This window comes from Chiloscyllium plagiosum, unplaced genomic scaffold (assembly GCF_037043375.1).
Source record: "Chiloscyllium plagiosum isolate Xiang-an unplaced genomic scaffold, Cpla_swu_hap1 HiC_scaffold_3, whole genome shotgun sequence".
NCBI lineage: Eukaryota > Metazoa > Chordata > Chondrichthyes > Orectolobiformes > Hemiscylliidae > Chiloscyllium > Chiloscyllium plagiosum.
The window spans coordinates 6,205,835-6,231,637 of record NW_028270141.1 but is presented as its reverse complement, the minus strand read 5'-3'; the positions used below and the strand labels follow the sequence as shown (position 1 = coordinate 6,231,637).

The 25,803-nt window shown below is 39.7% G+C and overlaps 1 protein-coding gene across 2 annotated transcripts in view; it reads right to left on the bottom strand.

The window, feature by feature from the left end:
• LOC122540569 (cytosolic 5'-nucleotidase 1A-like) overlaps positions 1–25,053 on the bottom strand; it is a 91,981-nt gene extending 66,928 nt beyond the window's left edge. For both annotated transcript variants that reach the window (XM_087975833.1, XM_043676444.2), the window contains exons 1-5: positions 24,824–25,053; positions 24,572–24,739; positions 21,041–21,170; positions 17,828–17,950; positions 7,886–8,061 (exon numbers count right to left, since the gene is read on the bottom strand). In XM_087975833.1, the coding sequence (XP_087831959.1) occupies positions 7,886–8,061; positions 17,828–17,950; positions 21,041–21,170; positions 24,572–24,739; positions 24,824–24,982 (756 nt within the window). In that variant the 5' untranslated portion in view covers positions 24,983–25,053. The remainder of the gene's footprint in view (positions 1–7,885; positions 8,062–17,827; positions 17,951–21,040; positions 21,171–24,571; positions 24,740–24,823) is intronic.
• Positions 25,054–25,803: the final 750 nt, after the last annotated feature.

Here is a 25,803-nt window from a genome sequence, read left to right as displayed (position 1 = left end):
TCCTCCATTCCAAACAAAAGGTCCCCTTGTTTCTTTTGGGAGTAACCTAGATGTCTATTAGGAAATAGACAGTAATGGGAGATAATGATTGGAACAGTAAGGTGTTCACTGCTTTAAATGTTATAAAACATGTTACAAAGCAAATAATTATGATTCACAAGTACTACATATCCTGCAAATATTCTGAACTTTAAATGTGCTGTCGGTGTTTAAGAAAGGTGACAACTTTTACATTTATTTTCTACTGCGTTTACAGGGTATCCAAAATGTGACAGCCAACGTGTGCAAACAAGATTCCATAGATTCTGAAATAATTACCAAGCATAGCCATTTTGGCCAAGTTGACACGGTGCTAGGACACAGAGGTCCCTGACTCTGCTTCAAATAGTTTTGAAAATTCATTCACAGGATGAGTGTTGTTGGCTACTCTGTTCTATCTCAGAATGTCCTGGAGAAGGTGGTGATAAGCTGTCTCGTTGAACAGCTGCAGTCCGTAAGGTGTACAGAAGAAAATTATCACTACTAACATGGACTTGGAGAAGACTGGTGTTGGAAAGTTAGACATAACAACCAAAATGCAATGATTTCTGGACAGAGCAAAGGAGAAGTCTATAAGTGTTGTGCTGGAAAAGCAAAGCAGGTCAGGCAGCATCCTAGCAGCGGGAGAATTGATATTTCAGACATAAGCCCTTCTCTGCCTGAAACGTTGACTCTCCTGCTCGTCGGATGCTGCCTGATCTGCTGGGCTTTTCCTATGCCACACTTTCCAACTCTGATCTCCAGCATCTGCAGTCCTCACTTTCTCTAGAGCATCATAAAAGTATTTAATCTGGTACTTGAGCACCAGAAGAGAAGGCATTCATGATTGTGACAAACTTCTGAGCAGTAATTGCAGACAACTCAAACTTCAGGAGTTATGGTCAGAATCCAACTTGTAAGCTCAGGCTTTCTGGCTGAACATACTTGGAAGCCAGTTTCACCCATTTCAGCCTGGTTCCTTTTGCTTTAAAGGTCACAAATGTCCTTGCCTTCTAAGCTTGACAAAAAGCAATAGACTGTAATTTTCAGCATCAGTGCCCACAACACACAATGGTGTACCATTAACTGGGAAGGCATGAATTATGCTGCGAGAACTTTGGAATGAATTTGAGGGAAAAGCAAAGGACCGAGAATGAGATAGCAAGACCACAAACAATCCGAGGGAGGAATAAAGCTGCCCACATCAAATTAGAGGATTTGGAGAGAACAGCCCAATTTAAAGTAAGAACATCAATGGGAAAAGAGAACTACTTGGACTGAGGAAGGAGAAGGGTGAAGAACTGGAATGAATTGTGGTACAGGGAAAAGCATTCGTTTGACTTGGTGATGGGGGGGTGGGTGGGGGGAGGGACAAGCATACCCACTAACCAGGCAACAAAGACTATATGAATATAAAACTTGAATGTGTGGATGGAGGTAAGAGTGCCACATAGATATATAACAGAGAGGAGGATAAGAAAAGTGCCACAGCATCAAAAGGCAGAAAACCTCCCTGAGACACAGTGATGGTATTCATATCAATCTATGATTTACATGGCTTTAGCGTTTATGGGATTTAAATCACTGGCCGAGATTTGAAATTTTGAAAAACATCATTTCATAGGCAGAACACAGCAGCTTTAAAGATGATTGAACATTCGCATTGCAGAAATCTGCAAGTTGTCAAGCCTCTGTAATAGAGCCAACCAGTCTGCAAGAATCCACCAGAGACAGAGGTAGGTAAATGAGCCATCTTCTACCCATTCACAAAACATCTAGACAACATGAGCGTTCATCTGGGTTTAGAACAAGCCATTAGATGTAATCAATGTAGACAATGGACTCTGGGTGAGAAAGGAACTCTTTCATCTCTAATCTAAACATGTCTAAAACACCAACCTGGAATAAACTTGCTCTGGTCATATTTGGATGTCTGGTCAGTTGGTGAGAGGGGATCGTGTGATGACCAAGTACCATTCTTTTCTGTGTTCTACATTTCTTCATGCCATAACGCTGAAGAGGAAAGATACAGAAGAAGCAGAACACTGATTCTCAGGACACTGACACACTCTCTCTCTGTCCAACAGATTTGAGCCCGACCTGATTAGTCACAATCCACACACTGGAGACATGTTTTAAGAACCAATCCAGCAGAGTCTGCCTCCAGAAACAAGACCTATAAATCCTTCATTAACACCTCTGAATTGTCTCATACAGAATTCAGAAGGACCAGCAGGCTCAATCCAAAGCTGCCCAACTCCTCAATCTACATATGATCTGTATCCCACTGACTTTTATTTGATTTCTTACAAACTAGTTAATTGATCCTCCCACATTGTACTTTATGCGTGTGTATGTGTGTGTGTGTGTGTGAGAGAGAGAGAGAGAGAGCATGCGTGCATGTCTGAGTGTGTGTGTATATACGTACTCTTGAATGCGTGTGTGTGTTGTGGTACTTTCATTATTACAATTACATTGGGTCTTAAGTACAATAAATATTATTCTTTTTTCCGTAAATAAACTGTGCATTTTTATAGTCAGAGCACTTGTACAGGGAAACACTCACAGTATTGTCAAGGACACTATTTTAAAAATACAAATTGTTTTGGCCAAATTAGAAGTGGGAGAAAGAGGATAGTAATTCTACCCCTTCTCCTCTCGTCTGAGCACTATTGATGGCACTGGCTTTTTGTATGCAGCCCAAAGAACATTGTGGTTGTGAATATGTGTGCATTATGTCGATAACATATTTTGATTCCCCCAAGTTCAAGGCCTACCACAAAGGTTTATAGAAAATTATCAGCCGATGCTCATATTGTCAATTTGCCTTCTCCATGAAGGTCTATATGGACTGGTGCTGAAGCAAATTAAATTACGAGGAGTCTACGCAGCTGCCCAATGCTAAGACCCATGGAATATGTGATGTGGGAAAATATTTTTGAAAACGTTTGCTTGTTATGTCATAGAAATTAACTAGTAATTTCAAATTCTCACACTTAATCTAGAAATGATGCATATTATGGATGATAAGGCAGTATCTGAAATCCTGATCAATCTTGAACATATAAGAAGCCATGTTGCTGGATGGACAAAGGAAAGTTCAATCTATTTCACTTCCAGGCATCCAAATTATCTCATTATATCGAGTTAATGTAGTTGTTGACTAATATGTAATAGCAATCAATAAAGATTGGTTAATTATAGCCTCCTGCATTTTACAAGGAAACACAGCAATTGAGAGTTTGGAAACATTTCCCTTGATAACAATATTCTTTTTATCTCTTCCAGTCATTAGTATAACTACCAAAAGGAGAATGTGAGGTCTGCAGATGCTGGAGATCAGAGCTGAAAATGTGTTGCTGGAAAAGCGCAGCAGGTCAGGCAGCATCCAGGGAACAGGAGAATCGATGTTTCGGGCATAAGCCCTTCTTCAGGAATGGGCATAAGCCCTTCTTCTGAAGAAGGGCTTATGCCCGAAATGTCGATTCTCCTGTTCCCTGGATGCTGCCTGACCTGCTGCGCTTTTCCAGCAACACATTTTCAGCTATAACTACCAAAAGCCTTGGATACATTACTAGAATTATTTCTTTTCTCTTCATCTGAATAACAATATTCATCAGGGAGTTCAGCTGAACTACACTTTATGACAGCCACAGGTGTCTGTGTGCGATATATTGAAATGTAGAATGAAAAGCTGAATAAAGTATAAAAGTGAGTTTGAAGTCTCCCGATCTAACCTTCAATATATTGCAGATTATGTGATGAATTGAGTCCCTTTGCAAATATCTTTTAAAAAAAACTTACATTTTTTTTCTTCTCAAAGTACAAGTCCAACTTTTCTTTGGTCTACATCAGAGTTTAATAATTTGGCTGTGCAGTATGAAAAACAGCAAACCAGGTTGGATAGATTACGCACCACTAAGGGAGTGTGCTTGATTACCTATGTAGGCATTGAAGGACATTAGGGGAAACTATGTAGAGCTTATGGAGCAAGTGCCAATTTGACAGCTGTCTGCAAAGGAGACATGGAGGCTTCAGGGGCTAGGAGCAGATGCAATGTTTTTGGATTGCACTGTCCACTGCTACAAATATCTTCAGCTCCAATTTGTCCAAAAAGATGAAACTTGTAGACTCAAGAGGCTTTGAATATCAGATTTTTAGGCTCTCAATCCTTTCTATTGTTTCAGAGTATGTTCTTTCAGAGATGAGAGAGAGAAGTATTGAAATAGCTGGATCACAAAACCTTCATTGAAGAATTACAGCATAGCATCACACTTGCTGTTCACACTGAAATATTATTTAGAACAGAATAGTAAACACCTTTTGAGGATATTATAATGATCAGTAACAGACAGAAAAATCAGTTACCTCTTCTCAAACCATTTCTATTGGTGAGGAACACCCAATCATCATTTACATTTAATCTTTCCTGTTCCATGAAACTGTTCCCAAAAGTCATATTGGACTCAAAGCGTTAGGTACATCGCCAGGGATGGGACAGGAATCCCAACTAGGTATCTGAGCAGCATAGCCAAAACACAATGTACCATCAGCTGCCTCCCTTCATAACCCTAGGAATTCTTTCTAGCACTTCTCTCTCTCCATAGATAATGCCAGATGTGCTGAGTTTCTCCAGAACCTTGTTTTTATTTCAGAGCTTCAGCATTCACAGTATTTTGTTGTTATTAAAGGGAAATAAATTGGTTGTGCCCCAATTCAGAATATAGAGATATACAACTAAAAGGGCTACGCGAATGTTTGAATTCAGGTGGAAACTAAAGCACTGAGGTTTAGACCAGATATACCAGAAAGTGGATTAAAGTGCGAGAAAGAATTCCCAGGGTTATGAAGAGAGGCAGCTGATGGTCCATTGTGGCCAGGTATTTTGTCAGGATCCCTGTCCCATCTTTTAGTCTCCTGACTTTGTACCTAAAATACTGAATAACAACATGTTTTAAATTAACAGGGAAGGTTTACTTAAATGTCTTGTTAGTAACACTGACAAAAAACAAAAATATATGACAACCATATTGCCTGGACATTGAAAGTAATTTATTTAGCACAATGTGAGAATCTCTTACTAAATTCTTGCATCCAATTTAGGCCCCATACTTTCAAAGAAAGTGGAATATGTATTCCACAGTATTTAAAACAATTTGCACTACATCAATCCAATAGCATTATTAACCAAATTCTTGTGTAACCTTTTTTAGCTACAATGTCTGGTTCTACATGTTGTCACCAAATAGGCAATTTCTTCAACATGGTATTTGGAATATATTTCAATGATCAGTAAAAGCCAGAAAAATAGGTAATCACAACTAAACTCTTTTCTGCTATTGCTAAAGAACGCTCTGCCATCATGTACATTCTATGTTCCTATTCCATTATGTAGTGCCCTACATATATCTGCATCACAGCCCATTTTCTTCACCTCATGTTTAATTGGTCCAGATCATTTTTTTTTGGTGATGAATGTCTCATTTATTCACATCACGTTGCTGCATATCTTTATATCATTAGCAAAATGCTATAACCTTACAAAAGTATTATTCTCTAAAGCATGGAAGAAAAAGAAAAGACTTGCATTTACATAGCATTTTCAATGGACTCAGAAGGTTTCAAAAAGTGCTTTACAGAAAATGAAGCTTTCTGTTTAAAAAGAGTGTAGTCACCATTACAGCATCAAAAACACTCTAAACCATTTATGAGCACTGTACAGATAGCAGGGTCCCAGAACAAACCCAATGGAATTCTACATGTCTGTACTCCAACGATTATAAAATAATAATTCTCATTACCAAGCCATATTTTCCAAATAGCTAAAGGCAAAACTTAATCACATATCAATACAACCAAATAAATAATATCTTAAAATGCAGCTAATCGATACTATCACTTACTGTTTTTAAGTACAGTCAAAACCCCAAATTGGTTTCCACGGTTTCAGTTATCCGCGGTTTACCACGGCCCGAAAATATTACATGGAACATTCCAGAAATAATTCTGGGGGCTTGCAGGGGAGGGAAATTTCACAGTTAAACGATAGGATTCACTACTATCTGCAGTTTCAGGCATCCACGGTAGGTCTTGGAACGTATCACCTGCGGACACGGCGGGGGGGGGGGGGGGGGGGGGGGGGAGGCCACCTGTATTTTACTCTTTGAATGAGAATCAATCCTGAAATAATATTGTGAAGTAATTATGCCAGCACAAATATATGGTTAATGATGGTTAGTTTTAGATAACCACTCCTTCAATATTGAGATAACATTTGCTATTTCCGAGCATGTAGGTCAACTGATTAAAAGTGATACCCAATGATATAACCTTGTGAATTTTCTTTAATTTGCTTGAGAAATCGATGACTACCCCAGCAAAAGAAAAATAAAATTTCTCCACGTCACCAAAATCTTATCTTCAGCAACAATGTTACAATTTAGGACATGGAAAAAAATATTTTTGTCTTTCCAATGTACTTCCCTTCCATGACAATAACCTACCTCACTGGTACATTCAAGGCATTAGTCATAAGTAGCAAGTTAATAGTTATTTTATCTCAAATTTCAAAGAGATTTTAAAACTACAACTAAATAAGAATGGTTTGAAAATTCCTGTGTTTTCAATTCAAAATGCTGTTTTAAAAATGCTGCAATCTTTGCCTCCCATTCCTTCTCCGAAAGCACACGAGAGAGAGAGAGAGAGAGAAATGGTCCAGATTGATAATACAGAAAAAAAATCAACTCAAGGTATAGAAGGGATTCAGAATGCAAGTAGAATTGACTTAAAATCGACATGATCATTATCATCATGAAAGGAATATAATTTAATTGTTAATAAATAACTGAGCTTTGGTGTTAGTGACTATGAATAGGAGGCATAGTTTGCTCAGGAGGGCAACAGAAAACAAATCAGATGGTTTGCACTTTGAAATAAAATAGAAAATATGAATAAAGAAAAATGCTCAATAGTGAATAGAAGCAATAAAAACAAAAAGTGAATGAAATAAAATTGTGATAAATCCCTTGGCTTTTAAATAATAATCCCTACAACTGATCAAATTTATTGCTGAGCTTTTGAAACAGTTCCTAAAATGTGCTTGGTGTTCAGTTTAGCTGCTAACCAAATTAATCATATTAACTGTTCAACCTCATATCTGGTTGTAACTGATTCATTCTGATCTTAATGATCACTAAGATCATTATGATCAAGAGATAAGTTGAATCCTATTAACAAACCACCATTGTATTGCTCTGAAGTCATGCCATGGATTATGAACATTAAGCACAAGTCTTCTTTTTAATTAACTAGGTTCCAATAGTGCAGAAGAACTTCAAGCTAAGTGCTAAATTCTATTATCATCCCACTACCTCAAGACAGCTGCAACCAAATGTGATACAAGTGTTGAACACTGACAACAGTTCTATAAATTATAATGTAAAAAGAAATGCTCTCACCAACCTTTCAACAAGAAATGATTATCTGGCTTAATCAGACATGTAACAGTCTAAACACGTAGCATTAATATTCCTTGTTATGCAGATAAAGAAAACTGTATTCAGATAATCACTTTTATAATGGAAATTTGGTTTCATTTTTTGATAGTTGAAAATCAATTTTTTGCGTTTGTAATCCTAATTGATGTTTTGACCTTCCACTAACATAGGAAGAATACTGTGTTACCAACTTGTGAAATCTTAATATGTGCTCCATACAAGAAAATTGTCTGCCAGCACTAAGAAAAGAAACCTTTTTAGATATTTTTGAAATTAAAATGCCACAGATTATAAAATGTTCCTGTTTCATGTCAACCACCCAAATATTACATTAACTAAGGAGTTCTTTCAGGTTTAGTAGTAATCCATACCTGTGACGTTAACTTGGACTCATGGCTGTAGGGTGAATTTGATAGCATACAACTCTCTGCATTTCTGTCATCCTGGTCTTGCTGGAAAAAGGAGTCTCCGTCAAATGCCACTCTTAGTTGCTTCTCAGAAAGTTGCCCTTCTTTGTCAATGTGACACATTGTTGCTGCTGCAATTCCTGAAATGGCAGAAACAAAGCTGTCCGGCTTTATAAATTTTGTTTCTCTCCCCTACAAATTAATAATTCAAGCAAAACTCAAACTATTTCCCTGATTTTCATTTTATGATTGCAATGTTTACCAAGATGAAAAATGAATGATACTGAGTGAGGACAGAACATTATCTGTATTCAGTTGCAATGTCCTACACCTTAATTTCTCTAGTTGCAATAGATCAGTGAAGACTCTGCTCCAGCCGCACACCTGAGCATCAACCTTAGCACTTTACCCCTTCCAAGTCAGCCTCCCAGTTTTCATTGAGAGCATAGCCTGTAGCTTCCTTTATTTTTGGAAACATGCCAGAAGGTTGCCCATCAGCTCCCTTAGCAAGTGTGCCAATAAAATCACAGACAACTCAAAATCTTCAAAGGCAAACCTCAAACCCCTATGGAGTCCTGGTATCATTCCTGCTACAGTCAATTTGTTCCTTCTCACGACGTATACCAACCAGCAACTTATGGAAATTGACACTGAAAGCTAGAATCCAATTCCTAATCTAATTCCCAGGCCATCTCCACACACCAGTGTCAGAGAGGTTGTGGAATATTTGGCCCAGGGTCTTCCTTATTGAAAGAAATTCAACGATAATTGATTTTACCTATTTACTGTACATAGAATCTACGATCTCAAACTCAGGAGGGTTTGTCTGTAACGAATAGCAAGGCTTATTGTGGCAATGTCTGCCATGCAAATATTGTAACAGGCCACAAGGTGGAAATGAGTGATCATGTAATTTGTCAAAATATTTCCTTGACTGGGATTAACATTTTCTGTGTTACCATCTTAAGTTGCTCTTACTCATATTCCTGTGCTGTGTCAGAGCTAAGTTAATATTGAAAAAGGTTTCTTTCAATATCAACATGTAAAATGTAATTAAGATGTCCTGAATAATGATTAGGGAGGTGATGGCCCAGTAGTATTACCTACTAGACTAGACTAGTAATTCAGAGACACAGATAATGTTCTGGGACTTGGGCTCAAATCCGGTCCTGGAAGATTTCAAATTTAACAGGAATTAGAGTCTAATGATGACCACAAAACCATTATCAATTAATGGGAAAACCATCTGGCTTGCTAACATCCCTAAGGAAGGAAATCTGCCTCTCTTACCTCATCTGGCCAATATTTGACTCTTAACTGCCCTCTGAGCAGTTAGGAATGGGCAAAAAATTCTGACCTGCCAACAATGCCAACACGAATAAATAGAGTACTTAGAGTTCATTAAGTTTATAGAAAACTTTTGTTGCTTTCTGCTTTACTGACGTGAAGGAGGTTTAAAATCCTCAATTAAGAGACATGGTTACAAATGCTGTGCATGCTCCTGAGTCACAAACCTTACTGTATCTCACTCACGGATGATAAAAGCATCAAATACTAGAAAGACAACATGAGGCTTGGGAACTTAACTGATGCTTTTTATGTGGAAAAAAACAATTAGTAGCAAATAAGTTCGAGATGAAAGACAATGTAGCTATGTTAAAGGGCTGATACATTTCTGTTGCATAATAATTTTATGTAAATAGAATATGATCATTAGACTAGAAATAGAGACCAGACATAGAGATAGACTCACTGATAGGGTATCCTGGTAGGGTATTTAGAAACTGGAAGTACTTGGAAGGCACTGGTCAGTGAAGTCAGCTTATGTCATGTATACCTGATTTCCATGCTTCCTGACCAGTGAATTCACCAATTCAGAACAGTTTACTCATAGTCATCAATCTCATCTCTAATTAGGACAAGATGGTACAGAAAACCTGAGAGAAAGACAGAGAGCTAGGCATGACTCATGAGCCACCTTAATTCTAACAGTCACAAATGAGGAGGCACTCAAGATAAGTTGAATGTTGGTGACCCTGGTAGCAAAATGAAATATCAAACAGCCACATGATAGTCAGTATTTTTAACCAAATTTGGGCAGCCAAATGAAGTATGATTATGTGCATGATGCTCAGGTAAGATCTTCTCATTTTTACAGCTCTCAATTGTGTCTTTAATATCCTACAGTCCCATTGAGCATCCCACAAGTGGTGGTGCAGGAGAAAGACAAAGACTCAATGTGAGAATGTACTATCAGACTCATGGAGATGATCAGCTCAGATACACACAAATCCACTCGGACATGTAGTTTTCCAATAGTGTTTCACACATCAGAAAATCGACAAGAGTAGATGATGCAGGTGTCAGAAACAGCAGTGAGAAGTCCCATCTCAGAGGACTCAGGATATTCCAAACTCAGCACAACTAGACCTAGGATCTGAGCCTCAATGACCAAAGATGATATGTTTGAGGGACCAGCAGAAATGTGTGAAATACTGTTAGACTCCTCAAATCCCTCTGTAAAAGTGCACAATGCTGTTGAAAATTCTGTCTCCAGTATGAATAATATAACATCTCAGGTCTTGACAATGAGGTCTTTGCTCCTGGAAAGAGGGCAAACAGATGTGAAGTGTCAAACGTGACAGCCTGATGAAGGCATGTACCATATCTTTAAGAGAGAGTGAATATTGTTCTACACTGAAAGCTTACAAGAGCACCCTCAGAATGTACTGGAAAATTGAAAATAAAACATTTAGCTGTGAAATAGATACCCGAGTTGGTTGCTGTTTTGACAATTCAAATTTAATCAATTTAAATTATGCGCCAGTATACTAAAGCCCAATCAAATTTGAATTTATTGTTTTGCCAACATCAAACCAATAAGAGGATCCAATGTTGGGGATATAGAAAAACAGGCATTTTGAAAGTCAGACTGAGCAACTGCCATTGAAACCCACCCCCCCAATCAAAAGGTACCTTTTCACACGAAACATATTTGCATAAAAAGAAAGATGACGACCCAGGGAGGTCTTCAGCATGAAGAAGAAAAACACTGATGATGACAGCTGCTGTATGGTTATGAAATTAAGTTAATGCAACTTTAGTAAGTGTCTTATTGGAACAGTATATCGTTACAGAGTTGGAGGCAGATAATAAGCAGTTAAGAGAAGGGAGGGCTTAGAGTTGTGAACAGTTGTTGTTTAATGTTCACTTTTAGATTTAAAGAATAAATTGATATTTTAATAGAACTTGGGAGTTCTCTGTAACTTATTTTATCAGATTACAAGGCAAGGTGAGCTTTTCTGGGTGTGTTTTAATTAACAGAAGGGTTCACCGTCATGTCATACCACTGAGTATGAACAACAGGTATTTTCAATGGTTTTCACACTCAGAATGTGACCTCAGTCAGAACTGATCAAATCCTTGCCTTGGGACCTTCAGTATCTCGCTGATGCGCATCAAAGTGAGCTCCAGTTCAGGAGTATGTGTAGAACGGGAGGATGGAAAAAAGAAAAAAGAAGTTGAAGTGAGGGTCCTGCTGAGAGCATCTGAATGTCTTATCAGTGCCCCCACCTCACTCAGTGATCCATATGAGCTCAGACCTCCATTTTGTTTCACTGCTTTCCCCCACTCTTCCCTGCAACCCACAGGTGTCTGATTTTCTTTGTTTTGCTTTTACCAAAGCTGACCTTTATTTTGTCATTAACAGCTCATATGAGCATCTACACTGGGCATTGCATTTTTTTCTCCAATCATTGCTATTACTTTTGTTATTTGTTTTGTGATACATGTGATCTCTAATCCCACTCATCCTCTGACCATCCTCAACCTACCTGCTCCAGGACATTCTCCCTCCCTTTTTCCTATATTATAAACCCATCACTTCTCCACCCCTCACTTCAGTTCTGTAGAAGAGTCACATCAGAATCAGATTGTTCGCTCTATTTTTCTCTCCTCACAGATACTGCTGGAACTGCTGTGTTCCTTTTCTTTATTTTGTCCTGCATTCTCACTGGCTTGATTGGTGTCAACTATCTCGTTATTAGGATGTAAGTTTGCTCGCAGAGCTGGAAGGTTCATTTTCAGATGTTTCGTCACCATACTAGGTAACATCATCAGTGAGCATCCAGTGAAGCACCGGTGGTATGGCCCGCTTTTTATTTATGTGTTTAGGTTTCCTTGGGTTAGTGATGTCATTTCCTGTGGTGTCATTTCCTTTTTTTCTCAGGGAGGGTAAATGGGATCAAAGTCATAGAGATGTACAGCATGGAAACAGACCCTTCGGTCAAACCCATCCATGCTGACCAGAAATCCCAACCCAATTTAGTCCCACCTGCCAGCACCCATATGCCTCCAAACCCTTCCTATTCATATACCCATCCAAATGCCTCTTAAATGCTGCAACTGTACCAGCCTCCACCACATCCTCTGGCAGCTCATTCCATACACGTACCACCCGCTGTGTGAAAATGTTGCCCCTTTTAGGTCTCTTTTATATCTTTCCCCTCTCACCCTAAACCTATGCCCTCTAGTTCTGGACTCCCTGACCCCAGGGAAAAGACTTTGCCTATTTATCCTATCTATGCCCCTCATAAATTTGTAAACCTCTATAAGGTCACCCCTCAGCCTCTGACGCTCCAGGGAAAACAGCCCCAGCATTTTATTTGATCGTAAGATTTTGAGAAGATTTATAGCTCAGGTTGAGCTTCTGGATGTAGGTTTGATCGCTGAGCTGCAAGGTTCATTTTCAGATGTTTCGTCACCATTTTAGGCAACATCAACAGTGAGCCTCTGGTGAAGCACTATTAGTATGGCCCACGTTTGATCTATGTGCTAGGTTTCCTTGTAGCAAGCTACAACAACAACAAACAAAATTAATGTCATTTACAAAATACCTTGCAACATCTGTAACAAACATGATATTGGACAGACAGATAACCAGCCACCAGGATACGTGAACATCAACTAGCCACAAAAATACATGACCCACTCTCATTAGTATCTTTACATGCATATGGACAGCACGGTGACTCAGTGGTTAGCACTGCTGCCTCATACCCCAGGTCTCCAGGTTCGCTTCCAGCCTTAGGTGTCTGAATGTGTGGAGTTTGCACATTCTCCCCGTGTCTGTGTGGGTTTCCTCCGGGTACACCGGTTTCCTTCCACTGCAGGTCAGGTGAATTGGCCATGCTAAATTGCCCATAGAGTTAGGTGCATTAGTCAGAGGGAAATGGGTCTGGGTCTTTGGAGGGTCGGTGTGGACTTGTTGGACCAAATGGCCTGTTTCAACACAGTAGGGAATCTAATCTAATCTACAGATGAGGAAGGACAACACATCCATCTTCGGACAAGCCAAATAGAGGAACGCACAAGAATTCCTAGAATTATAGCACTCCAATCAGAATTCCATCAACAAACACACATTGTACGCATACACACACGTGCGTTGCGCACGCGTACACACACACACGTATGTGTACATTTACACACACGTACACACACATAAGTATACACACACACGTACGTACACGCGTGCGCGCACACACATACACACACAGAAGAAAGATGAAGATTTCAGAACCTCTTCGAAACTGGAATGCAACCAGAACTACAGAGTAATTTGTCAGCGTGTCACCAAGACTACTGGGATTTAATCTGGGGATAGTGAACATGCCCACTCACTGGAAAGTACTGAGTGAGCTCACCTCTACCGACAATGGAAGGCCAGTCTGAATTTACAGTCCTCAGCCAGTTAGTTGCCGACGTGTGTGAGGCATATGCGGATAGTACAGGAAAATCGTGTTACCAAGTAGAAGGTCCATCATGATCTCATTGAATGGTGGAGTGGATTCCCAGGGCAGAGTAGCCTACTCCTGCTCATATTTATAACACTTCTGGGTTCTTAAGTAAATAAATACACTGTCATTGGAAAACCTCCTAAAAAAGCATATTACAAGGTATCGTAATTTATTTGTCAAATGCCATATATACTCATGGATAGGTTGATTGCATTGTCGGAGAAATTGAGCCCAATAAATCAGAGATGACAAAATAAGGATCGCAGTGAAATTGACAAGCAGTTTAATTAAACAAAATGATATTGTGGAAGAGACTATTTGGCCAAGACTGAGGCACCTTGGGTAGTTCCCAAGGTGGGAGGCAAGATCTTTCTCCCACATTCATGTATAAGTCAACCCCTTATTTTTGGCCAAAAAAATTTGGTATTTTTCATGCACCTCGTCTATAAGTTGACCCTAGCTTTTCAGGGGTCTCTTCCTGACCATATATGCAGCCTTAAAGGGCATGATTGGCACATTTTTGATATAAATGCAATATCTGCTTCATCACATGTTACACCGACCAGCATATATTTATGCAATGCAATTTTCAAATCATTAAATTGAATAACTATATATACTGTATATATTTATGTAATATTTACATACATATATTTGACCGGTGCATGCAAATATCTACGGTACCTTATGGCAGCCCTCAATCTTAATCTTCCCGCTGTTGCCTCAGTTTCTCAAAAGTAGGGGTCAGGTACAGTTGTGCTCTGAATTTATTGTACAACTCCCCCGATTCTTTCTGACAAAATGGTATCACGAAGGAACGAGTATACAGCACAGTTTAAACTAATAAAGTTATTGAAGTTGCAGCGAAGAACAACAATAGCATAGCTGCAAGGGAGTTCTGTGTTTCTGAAAAACTTGTTTGAGATTGGAGGAAATAAGCCACACAGTTAAAGGCTATGCCAAAACAGAAGAATGCCAACAGAGGAAAGATGAACAAGTGGCCACAACTGAAAAAGATTGCTGACTGGGTAATTCAGTGCCCTCGGAAGGGAAGCATAGTGACTCGACAGCATATAAGAATACGTGCTAAAAACGAAGCAAAAAAAAAATGGATTCAGTGATTTCAAAGCCAGTGCTGGATGGAGCAGCAGGTTTATGAAAAGGTCTGATTTGGTGCTTAGACAGAAAGCCAAGATTGCCCAAGATTGTCTCCCCTCAGAACTTAATGACAAGTTAATTGGGTTCCATTGCTTTGTAATCTGAAGTCGGAAGAGAAATGGGTACAGGCTCTCGTGCATTGGCAATATGGACGAAACCCCAATGAACTTTGATATGCTAAGGAACAGAACAGTGGGCTAGATTGGAGCAAAAACTATTTTAGTTAAGACTACTGGCCATGAAAGGAGTCGATTTACTGTGGTATTTGGTTATAAGGCAGACGAAACAAAGTTAAAGCCTATGGTGGTTTTTAAGCGGAAAACTCTGCCCAAACAGAAATTTCCAAAAGGCATTGTTGTCCTCGTCCATGAAAAGGGGTGGATGGATGAAGGTGGCTGGTAGACTTGGATTAAGGAGGTCTGGAATAAGTGACCAGGTGGACTGAGAAAGGAAGAAAGCTTACTGGTTTGGGGTGTGTTCAGATCACACAGAGTAAAAAGTATTATCAGTGAACTTCGAGCTAACAATACTGACATTGCAATGACTCCTGGAGGCCACTGCACGTTAGCATCAATACACCTTTTAAGTGTCCTGAAGAAACAGGACACTTGGATGCAAGAGGGATATCTGATTGGTATGGATGGGTTGGACCAAAGGGTCTGTTTCCATGCTGTACATCTCTATTACTCTAAGGGGAAAAATGCTTCACAAAGGGTTACAACAGGCATGCTCCATTACTTGCAACTGTCTATGAGTGGATTGTTGAGTCCTGGAAGGAAATGAAAACTGAAATTATTGTTGAAAAAAAATGTGGAATTTCTAATACTTCAAATGGTTTGGAGGCTGACTATTTATAGTCAGATGGAAGTGATGAAAACTTCAATTGATAATTCCCTTGAGAGTGAAGATGAAAATGATCCATCCAGCGATATGCTTGACTCAGACGACTGGAATGGATTATTCAGTGGTGCAAGAGATGAGGGCAGTGAATTTGAAGGATTCAAATGGACTTTTGCATGTACCTGTAACTTTTGTTTTAAGCAGCTATCCCATAATATCATAACAAGGCCATGTCAACTGTAGCCATAGAAGCAGCTAGAACAGAATGCTTTTCTTTCTTTTTAAATATATATCCAGAGGTGTTATCACACACAACCAAATGGCTTTTTCCCCATCACTAAGTTACCTGTGATACTTTTCACCCATTATCCACCACCACCAAATCACCCATATTTCCAATTATTCAAACTATGTGAAACATCTGTGTAGGACAATGCATACCACCAAAGGTGAGAGAGAGATAGAGAGAGAGGGAAGGGGACTAAATCAATTGGAGTTGGAAGGGGAGGTGACAGAATGTTTTTCCCGAATGGCCTTATTAATAAATATCGGTTGCTGCAGTGTTTGGGGAATGGGGCCATTAAAGTAACTATAAATGGGCTACTTTAGGGCCTTAATTAGCCTGTAAGAGAAGGACCACTGATCTCAAACTTCTCCATCATTGTTTTAGTTGGGGGAGTGGTGGTATTAAGAAAACATAGGCTCTGCAATCAGATCTTCCCACCTGCTTATCTCACCTCTCAGCTTGGTCCTGGAGAGGGCAACAAATTCTACCCATTACTACGGAGGCAATCTTAAAAGGGGAAGGGTAAACGAGTGAGTTCAATGTTGCAGAGTTCACCATTTCTATATAGATTCTGAAATTCAGTATAAAAATTGATCAAACGTGTGGATGACATCAACAAAGAGAGGTCATCGAATCAGGGTCAAATGCAAACTTGCGGCACGGTGGCACTGTGGTTAGCACTGCTGCCTCACAGCGCCAGAGACCCGGGTTCAATTCCCGCCTCAGGCGACTGACTGTGTGGGAGTTTGCACATTCTCCCCATGTCTGCGTGGGTTTCCTCCGGGTGCTCCGGTTTCCTCCCACAGTCCAAAGATGTGCAGGTCAGGTGAATTGGCCATGCTAAATTGCCCGTAGTGTTAGGTAAGGGGTAGATGTAGGGGTATGGGTGGGTTGCGCTTCGGCAGGGCAGTGTGGACTTGTTGGGCTGAAGGGCCTGTTTCCACACTGTAAGTAATCTAATCTAATCAAACAATTTATGGAATGTTTCCAAGTACAATAATGGGGGTAAGAATAGCTGCTGAAGTTTAATCCCAACCATGTACAGTTCTGCAAGAATGAAGACAACACTCATTAAAAGCTAAATTACAAGTCAGAAGAGGAATCAGCCACATTTTTATAGCTCTGTGGTCTGATCAGACCTAATTCTAGTTGTTCATTTAAAAGACATTTGGATAGGTATATGAATAGGAAAGGTTTAGAGGGACATGGACCAGACGCAGACAAGTAGAACTAGTTTAGTTAAGGAAACGTGGTCAGCTGTTTTTGTGCTGTATGACTCTGTGACAGATATTCTAGCTCTGCATATAGTGCAAAAAACCACAAGACCAGATCCATTGTGTTATGGACCTGTGTATGAAGATGGACTAGAGAAATTTATGCCGATTGTAAACCTGGAATATTATTTCAAACATGGAAAGTGAATAATGGAAACAAATTCAGACTTATGAGAGATCAACTTAGGACGATTTACAAAATCTTCACATAGGGTGATGAGTATATGAGAAATGGATATTCAAATAGCAATGCAGGAATAAAACCTTGAACTATTTTAGAGATATTTGAATATTACAAATGAAAGGCCACTAAGATTATCTAGCTGGAAACGGTAACAAAGAATTTCTTGACTTCCTTGATTTTTTTTACAATTTTGTAAAGTTTATTCTGCATGGCACTCTACCCGTAGCATGCATATTCTTTTTATCATTCTGATAAACAAGATCTAATAATCATAGTTGTGGTTCATAAACATCCAAGCTACAGGTTGCCTTTGCAAACTTTAAGATATCTAAATACACTTTTACTTCTGTGATACTTCATCCTTACCTTCATTTAGTGCATTTGCAACTTTCACAGGATCTGATGAAAGGTACAAGTTGGTATGATATGCCTTTAAATAATTGATAGGACTTGTTCCACCCGTCATACAAAACCTTTCAATTGCCAAGCCTAAAACAAAAGATACAACATGAAAACTGCTGTTCACTTGAAATAATTTAATGACTCCACTGTACTGTTTATTGCTGCGTGATCGCCAGTCTATCACAAAATTGGTAACAAAGAAATGAAATCTCTCCCTGTCCAATTCCTGCCATTATCATGCTGTAGATATGAAAATTAATTCGTCATGCAATGAAGTGGAAGATACAAGTTATGAGGTTATCCATAGCTGTAGAAAATGTGGGACAGGAAATTATTACCTAAACAGAGAACAGCCCTCCACTATCACCTGATGAAGGAGCGACGATCCGAAAGCTAGTGTGCTTCCAATTAAACCTGTTGGACTATAACCTGGTGCTGTGTGATTTTTAACTTTAAACAGAGAAAGATTATAGAGTGAAACAATACAGATGGGATCTGGGTGTACACTTAGATGAAATCATAAAAAGTGATCATGAATGTACAGCAAGTAAGAAGGAAAGCAAATGGAATATTGCCCTTAATTGTATTTGTCTCTTTCATAACATTTCAATTAAATGTACTTTCGTTTTTTTCTGTTCTTCATAAAATGTATCATCTCACACAACCAAATTCAACTACATCCACCTGTTGTTCGCTAATATATCCTTATTTCATTTTTTGCAGTTTCTTGACTGCTCGCCGACTTTTGATTTTTCAGAAGATTTCAAAATTCTAATTCAAGACTCCACCTTTACACCCAAGCCCAAACATCTACACAAATGGACAAGGTCCCAGCATTCACCTCTAGTGTGCATTACTTACACTAACTATTCCTGTTGTTAACCGATGTCACATTTTCTTTAATACCACATAACTGAATCCTTTTGTTCTTCTGACATACCCCTTATTGAGTGCTTTCCAAAACCCACAATTACAACATTTACAGCATCTACCAACCCAATACATGATTATATTTGTTGACACTGACTATGATAACTGGCTACGGCAAACCTGTGTTGCTTAACATAGTGATTTCATACATTTCCATATTTTCATTAATTTTATAAATTCTAAGAGCATTCTTACAACTACTAGAGATTCTTACCAGAAAAAAGTCACGTTTTCTTTTACAGTTTCACAGAAAAAAAAAACTGAAGTGTCTACAAGAGCATTATTGCATCTTAGCACATTATTCATTCTCTTATGGGGTGTGGACATCACTGGCTGGGCCAGCATTGTACTGCCTGTCACTAGTTGACCCGAGGATGTTGTAATAAGCTGCCTTCTTGAACTGCTGCAGTCCACCTGCTGTGGCTAGACCCACAATGCCCTTAAGGAGAGAATTTCAGGATTCTGACCCAGCAACAGTGAAGGAACAGCGATATATATCTAAGTCAGGATGGTGAGTGGCTTGGAGGGGAACTTGCAAATGGTAGTGTTCCTATCTATCTGCCACCCTTGCACTTTGTGTTCAAGGAGTCATTTTTATTTTGCATGCACCACAGACATCTTGATTTGTGTGGTTTTATATTCCCTTAGCTGACGGATTAGATAGTCTTGTGATAAAGAACATAGAAAATTGAAACAAAAGCAGGCAATATGGTGCCACAAGCCCGCTCCACCAGGTTTCCTGATTGATTTTACTTCAAATTTGACGTTCCCACTAACTCCTTGAAATAACTCCATTGAGACTGATATTGTGTCACCAAGTTACTTTTTATTGACACAGATCCAGCTCTCTCACAGCCAGCTCTCAGAGTGAACAGAACCTCTGACACTACTATTCTTTTTTTATCCAGACAGCACAGTCAGTCCCCTCCTGAACACTGATCCAGCTCCCTCAGAGCCAACTCTCAGAGTTGCAGTATCTCTGACACTCCACTTTTTCTTTTTTTTTAAATTATTTTCCCCCATACTACCACCTAGCAGCAGTAGTGTTTATTTTTCCCTTGTAGTGTGAGTGCAGAAGTAGACACTCTTTTGTATTAAAGATGTGTGACACTGCTGTTCTTTTTTTCTTATTATTTATATGTGCATTATACTTGATACTGATCCAGCTCCTCTGACAGAACCTCTGCCAGCACTCAGAGTGAACAGAACCTCTGACATTCCTATTCTCTTTTCCCCCCCACACTATCACCTAACTGCGGCAGTGCTTATTTTTCCCCAGCACCCATGGTGTGTGTGTGCAGGTGTGAGACACAGTGAGAGACACAAGGTGCATGAATCTTTATTCAATTTCCACCACCAGGAAGATAGGAAAACATCCGAGTGGTCAGTGACAAGCACTGCCCTTCACATCAAAAGGGCAGTGCTGTGTGATCAAACAGTGAAGGGGAGGGCAGGGATTAAATCAAAATGGAGTTGGAGGGGGAGACACTACTTTTCTTATCTGTCATCCAGGGCTCCCTGATTGGACTAGATTAACACCCCCCAATCAGGAATGCATATTCTTTGAGGTCCACCTGGCTGGCGTCGTTATAATCACTACATTCCTGATAATCTTGAATTGCCTTTCCCAATAGTGTGCACTTAGCTACTGTATCAACAAGTTTAAATCTTCCAAAATTTGTTAAGTGAACCATCTGCTGCCTGAGAATTGGTTACTTATTATGTCAAGAGCAGCTAAATATTTTATTGTAGCTTTAAAAAACAAGATTTTTGCTGGAATCTCACTTTTAAGTTGTATATCCCTGTGCTTTTGGTAATTATGTTTTAGGCTATGTCACATTTTCTTTCCTACCATATAACAATCTTTTTGTTCTTCTGACATACCCTTATTGAGTGCCTTCCAAAACCCACAATTACACCATTTACAGCAATCAATCAACCCAATACATGATTATATTTGTTGACACTGATTATGATAACTGGCTATGACAAACCTGTGTTGCTTGATATAGTGAATTCATGCATTTGACATTTTCATTAATTTTAACTTGAATTATAAATTCTAAGAGCATTCTTACAACTACTGGAGATTCTTACCAGAAAAAGTTACATTTTGAGAAAAGCCTTCATTCCATCAATTTATTACACAAAGTCAATACACAACCTTCACCTCATTATATAGTTAGTAAAGACAAATCCATGGGTATTGTTATTACTAGTTAAAAAGACAAATCACAGTATACATACCATAGTGATTGATGCTGTTTATCAGTCTCACTCCTACTTGGGCATGGTTGTTAGTCATCAGAACTATATCAAATATTTCATCACTGCCAGGGTAAAGTTCATGTAATCGAAAGTTAACTGTCTCCAGTGCCTGGAAATAAGACACAGGTTTCCAATTATAACAATATCATTCAAATATTTTTTATACATATAGTCCAAGTCTTATGTTTACACACAACTCCTGTTCACAAAGACATCAACTTTTCACTGCACTGTTAAATAACCTTTTCCTCACTGTAAGTTCCTACATCCACATTGTCTTTCAGTTCCTCTTGTTACTATTAAACTTACTTGTCACTAGGAGATGCTGAATTCTATTTTCTCTAAAATGCCACTATCCACTATTTTATCATTTGAATTACCTTTTGAGTCCGTTAATACTTTTATTAAGGAATGAACAAAATGTTAAAGCTTCACTCAAAAACCTCATCTTGAACTAGATGTATCTGCTTTGAATGACAATTTTATCAGGTGAATTCAGAATGCACAATTTTTGAAAATTTGCAATTTACCTAACTTTGCAAAAGTAGGAGAAAGTTGAATAAATTGAGTATTTATATCTAACTTCCAGAAATTCTGCCAATATTTGAAAAATAATTTTATGGTCTCAGGATGCAGGCCTCACGTATGGTTATATTTATCTGACTTTTCCTGTTTTGCGTGGGGGGGGTGGAGGGGGCAGGCATTTCAATTGAACAGTTTAGTCTAGAAGGCAAAACTCTCCTATTAATTTATCTGAAAGAAAGCGAGAGGCAAGTTTCAAAACATCTAGATGCATGTCTGTATGTTTGTGAACTCTTGCAAACCAGAACAAAGAGGAGCCCTGATTACATAACTATAGTATTTTTCTATACATGTTGAAAACATGCTTTCAGCCACCAGATAGAAGGGGAGAATAATTCAATTTGCACAAATTTCTGGCACAAAATGGTGGTTTAATTGAAATATACAGATGAAGAGGTCAGTTCATTTGAACTTTGGGCCTCATTTGTTTTAAAATAGAGAACTGTGGACGTTAATCAGCCACATTGTCATCAAATCAGCTTGCACTGTGCTAAGAAATTGTCATTCTGATGCTCTGAGGGTTCTTCTGCTGCAATGATCGTATCCCTACCACTAAGCCAGCAAATGTTTATAAAAGGATTATGTTTTAGAATTATCTCTTTACTTTAAGTTGAAATCAAATAATGAATAGAGTGACACAATCTGAGACAATTATGCCAACAAAAAGCGAATATATCTTAACTACCATGGGGAACAGGTCAGATATTGTTACAACATATATGCTTGATTTAAAGTATTAAAAAAATGCAAAATCGAGTGTTCTTATTACAGTCTTTGTCACAGAGATTCCAACAGATAGAGAGCAAGAGGGAGGTGGGGAAGCAGCAAAGCATTGAGAATAGGAGGCATATACTGCTAGGTAGATTAGATTCCCTACAGTGTGGAAACAGGTCCTTCAGCCCAACAAGTCCACACCGACCCACCGAAGCACAACCCACCCAGAACCATTCCCCTACATTTACCCCTTCACCTGACACTATGGGCAATTTAGCATAGCCAATTCACCTAACCTGCACATTTTTGGACTGTGGGAGGAAACTGGAGCACCTGGAGGAAACCCACACAGACACGGGGAGAATGTGCAAACTCCACACAGACAGTCGCCTGAGGCGGGAAATGAACCCGGGTCTCTGGCGCTGTGAGGCAGTAGTGCTGACCACTGTGCCACCGTGCTGTGTAGGATGCAAGTGAAAACCCTACCCTTTGCGTAGGGAGATGGAACCAGGAGAGATTTCAGATCACTACAAGTTTCATCCTTGTGAGGCCAGGGAAGGAATCACAGGAAATGAACGTCACTGCTCAAAGTCAGTAACAACATTCTCAGAAGAATGAGGGAAATGGTTTTTAATGGATGCGGGGCATAATGACACAGTGAAACAAGGAAAACCGAACCAAATGGAAATGAAAATCGACTGAAGACTGTTTCATGACAATTCTAATTTGTGGAAATCTTGCTATAAAAGATACACAAGGCTAGTGATGGTGTTATTGTTTGTGTAAAACATTAATAGTTCATTTTTCCATGCAGTACCAGCTGCTGAAGAAGTAATTTCCAATTTATTTTGTTTCACAAAAACATAAACAGCTGGATAAAATCTGCAGGTCTGACAGCAGCTGCAGTGAGAAAGCAGAGTTAAAGTTTTGGGTCCAGTGATCCTTCTGCAGAACAAAGCAGACTGGTCACTAGATGATCAAGACTCTACCTCTGCCTTTAAATTATTTCAAAGGTTCTTCATTCACTGCCTTTCATAAAAGTAATTGTTTCTGCATCCATCACTTCTTTGAACCCTCATTCAAAAAAAAAGTATAGTATAGATAAACTCAGTAACTACCAGAACATGAAGAAACAATTTCTGGGACAAAATTAGTAGTCTCAGACAAATGCAGGAAGGCCAGCAAGGATTTGTTAAGCGAGCATAGTACTTAATCAACTTGGTGGAGCTTTTTGAAGAAGTAACAAAAAAAAGCGATTGGATGGACAAGTGGCTGAAGTTTAAAAGGTGAGAAATATAAAGTGTTTCACTTTTACAGGAAGAATGTGAAGAGATAGTCTAAACTAAAGGGTACAGTTGTAAAGTGGGTCCAGGGACAGAGAAACCTGGGCACAAATGTGCATTTATCCTTGAAGGTGGTAGGATTGATTCAGCGAGTGGTTAACAATGTTATACTGTGTCCAAGGCTTTAATCAACAGGTGCATCAAGCACAAGAGCAAGCAGCCACGAGCTTTCCCTCAGCTGGGACATTGCATCCAGATCTAGGTGCACCAGTTTAGGAGAGATGTGAAGCCTTAAAGGGGGTCCAGGAGAAGTCACAAGAACGGTTCCACGTATGAGGAACATCAGAAATGAAGATAAATTGCTTCCACTCACCACAAGATGAAGGATGAGGGTACAGACTGAAGGTGATTTGCAAAAGGAAAACTAACCAGTGGAAAAACTTTTTCACGCAGCAAATGGTTAAGTCTGGACTGCACTGCGGAGGCAGATTAATTCAAAGGGAATTATACTATTTGAAAAGGAAGAATATACAAAGATTTCAGTTTCAAGGTGGACAGTTAGCAGGAGATGAATTGCTCACTTCCAGACATGATGACCTGACTGACCGAGCTGTTTCTGCTCTGTCATGATTCTTTGAAATTAAGATCGAATCACTAAGGCAGTGGATCATTTTTAATGGATTTACGTTTGTTCATCCTGGCTCTCTCAATCAGCTTCCCCTGAAGATTACTCTTAATCCGGAAGCACACTCAACCCGTTTCTAATGGGGCCCTCCCCACTGAGCTGAAATATACAAGGCCTGGAGATGTGATCAGAGAGGTGTGTTCCAGAAACTCTAACAAGTAAGGTTTGCATGTGATTCCGCAAACACTCAACACCGTTTGAACTAACAGGTCCCCAGGGGAGTGTTTAAGAGTCTCCTGGTCCTACTTTCATCAGGGCAAACGCCAATCCTTTCTTGAGCGGCTCGTGTTCATGATCCAGCTGGTATTTCACATACGATTCCAACCCATCAGACTCATAGATAGCCCTCTCATCAGACATGTTGAAGAGGGTCCTGGAGGACACAGCGATGGTGATGGCTTGCTGGGATTTGCTCTGATAAATACACAAAGAAACACAAGTTGAGATTGTTTTCGTTTTATTTTGTAGAGTTACACACCAGTACAAGTTACTCCCTACCTCTAACGGTACAGGGAGTTGAGTCCTGTCCCGTTCTTCAGCTGGGGGAATCTTGTTTGATGGTCCTCGGTTCTTCTTTGTTGACGAGGCTCTTTCTGGAACCGGGACAACGCAGAGGTCCATCTCGTCCAATAAGTACAGGCCGGTGTCACTCATCATCCCTGATTCCCTGTGTTACTCCCCAACTCAGCGGGTTGCAGCTGCTAGTGTCAGGCGGCCGCAGCAGGGTCGGAAAGGCTAACACCGAGCTCAGAGGCGCTGGGCTGCGCTGGGCTGGGCTGTACCTGGCCACCCCACTCATTCAGCAGCTCACACACACTGCAGCGTCACAAACAGACCAGCCTCTGTGACAAGCACAGGGAGGCGGGGGGGAGGGAGTTACAAACATGTTTGCGCTTGGTGTCACTGACTGTTACACTCCTCCGGAGCGGGTAACTAACTTCATTTACCCAGGGAATGCCTGCCCACCGAGAATGTTGGAACACTGCAACATGCCGACTATGTGAAAATATATTGGTGTAATTTCACTACTGTAATGTGTTTTCACCACGGCCACTACAGGGCATGGTCTGAATCATTCTCTGTAATTAGCCCACACGTACTACACTCTAATTGACAGAGATGTCTCTTTACGAGACTCTATTAGCAACACTATGTCAACTGCAGGGTGGCAGATGGAGTCTAATTCAGGGCTGGATTTGTAAGAGACCTTGGAGTGGAGGTCCTTGAAAGGAGAGTCGCAGATAGACAGGGTGGTGAAGAAAATATATGGTACTCTTGCCTTTATTGGTGTAGGAGTTGGGAGGTCATGTTGTGGCTATACAGGACATTAGCAAGATCATAGAGTCATAGAGATGCACAGCACGGAAACAAACACTTCGGTCCAACCCTTCCATGCCGATCAGATATCCCAACCCAATCTAGTCCCACCTGCCAGCACCCGGCCCATATCCCTCCAAACCCTTCTATTCATATACCCA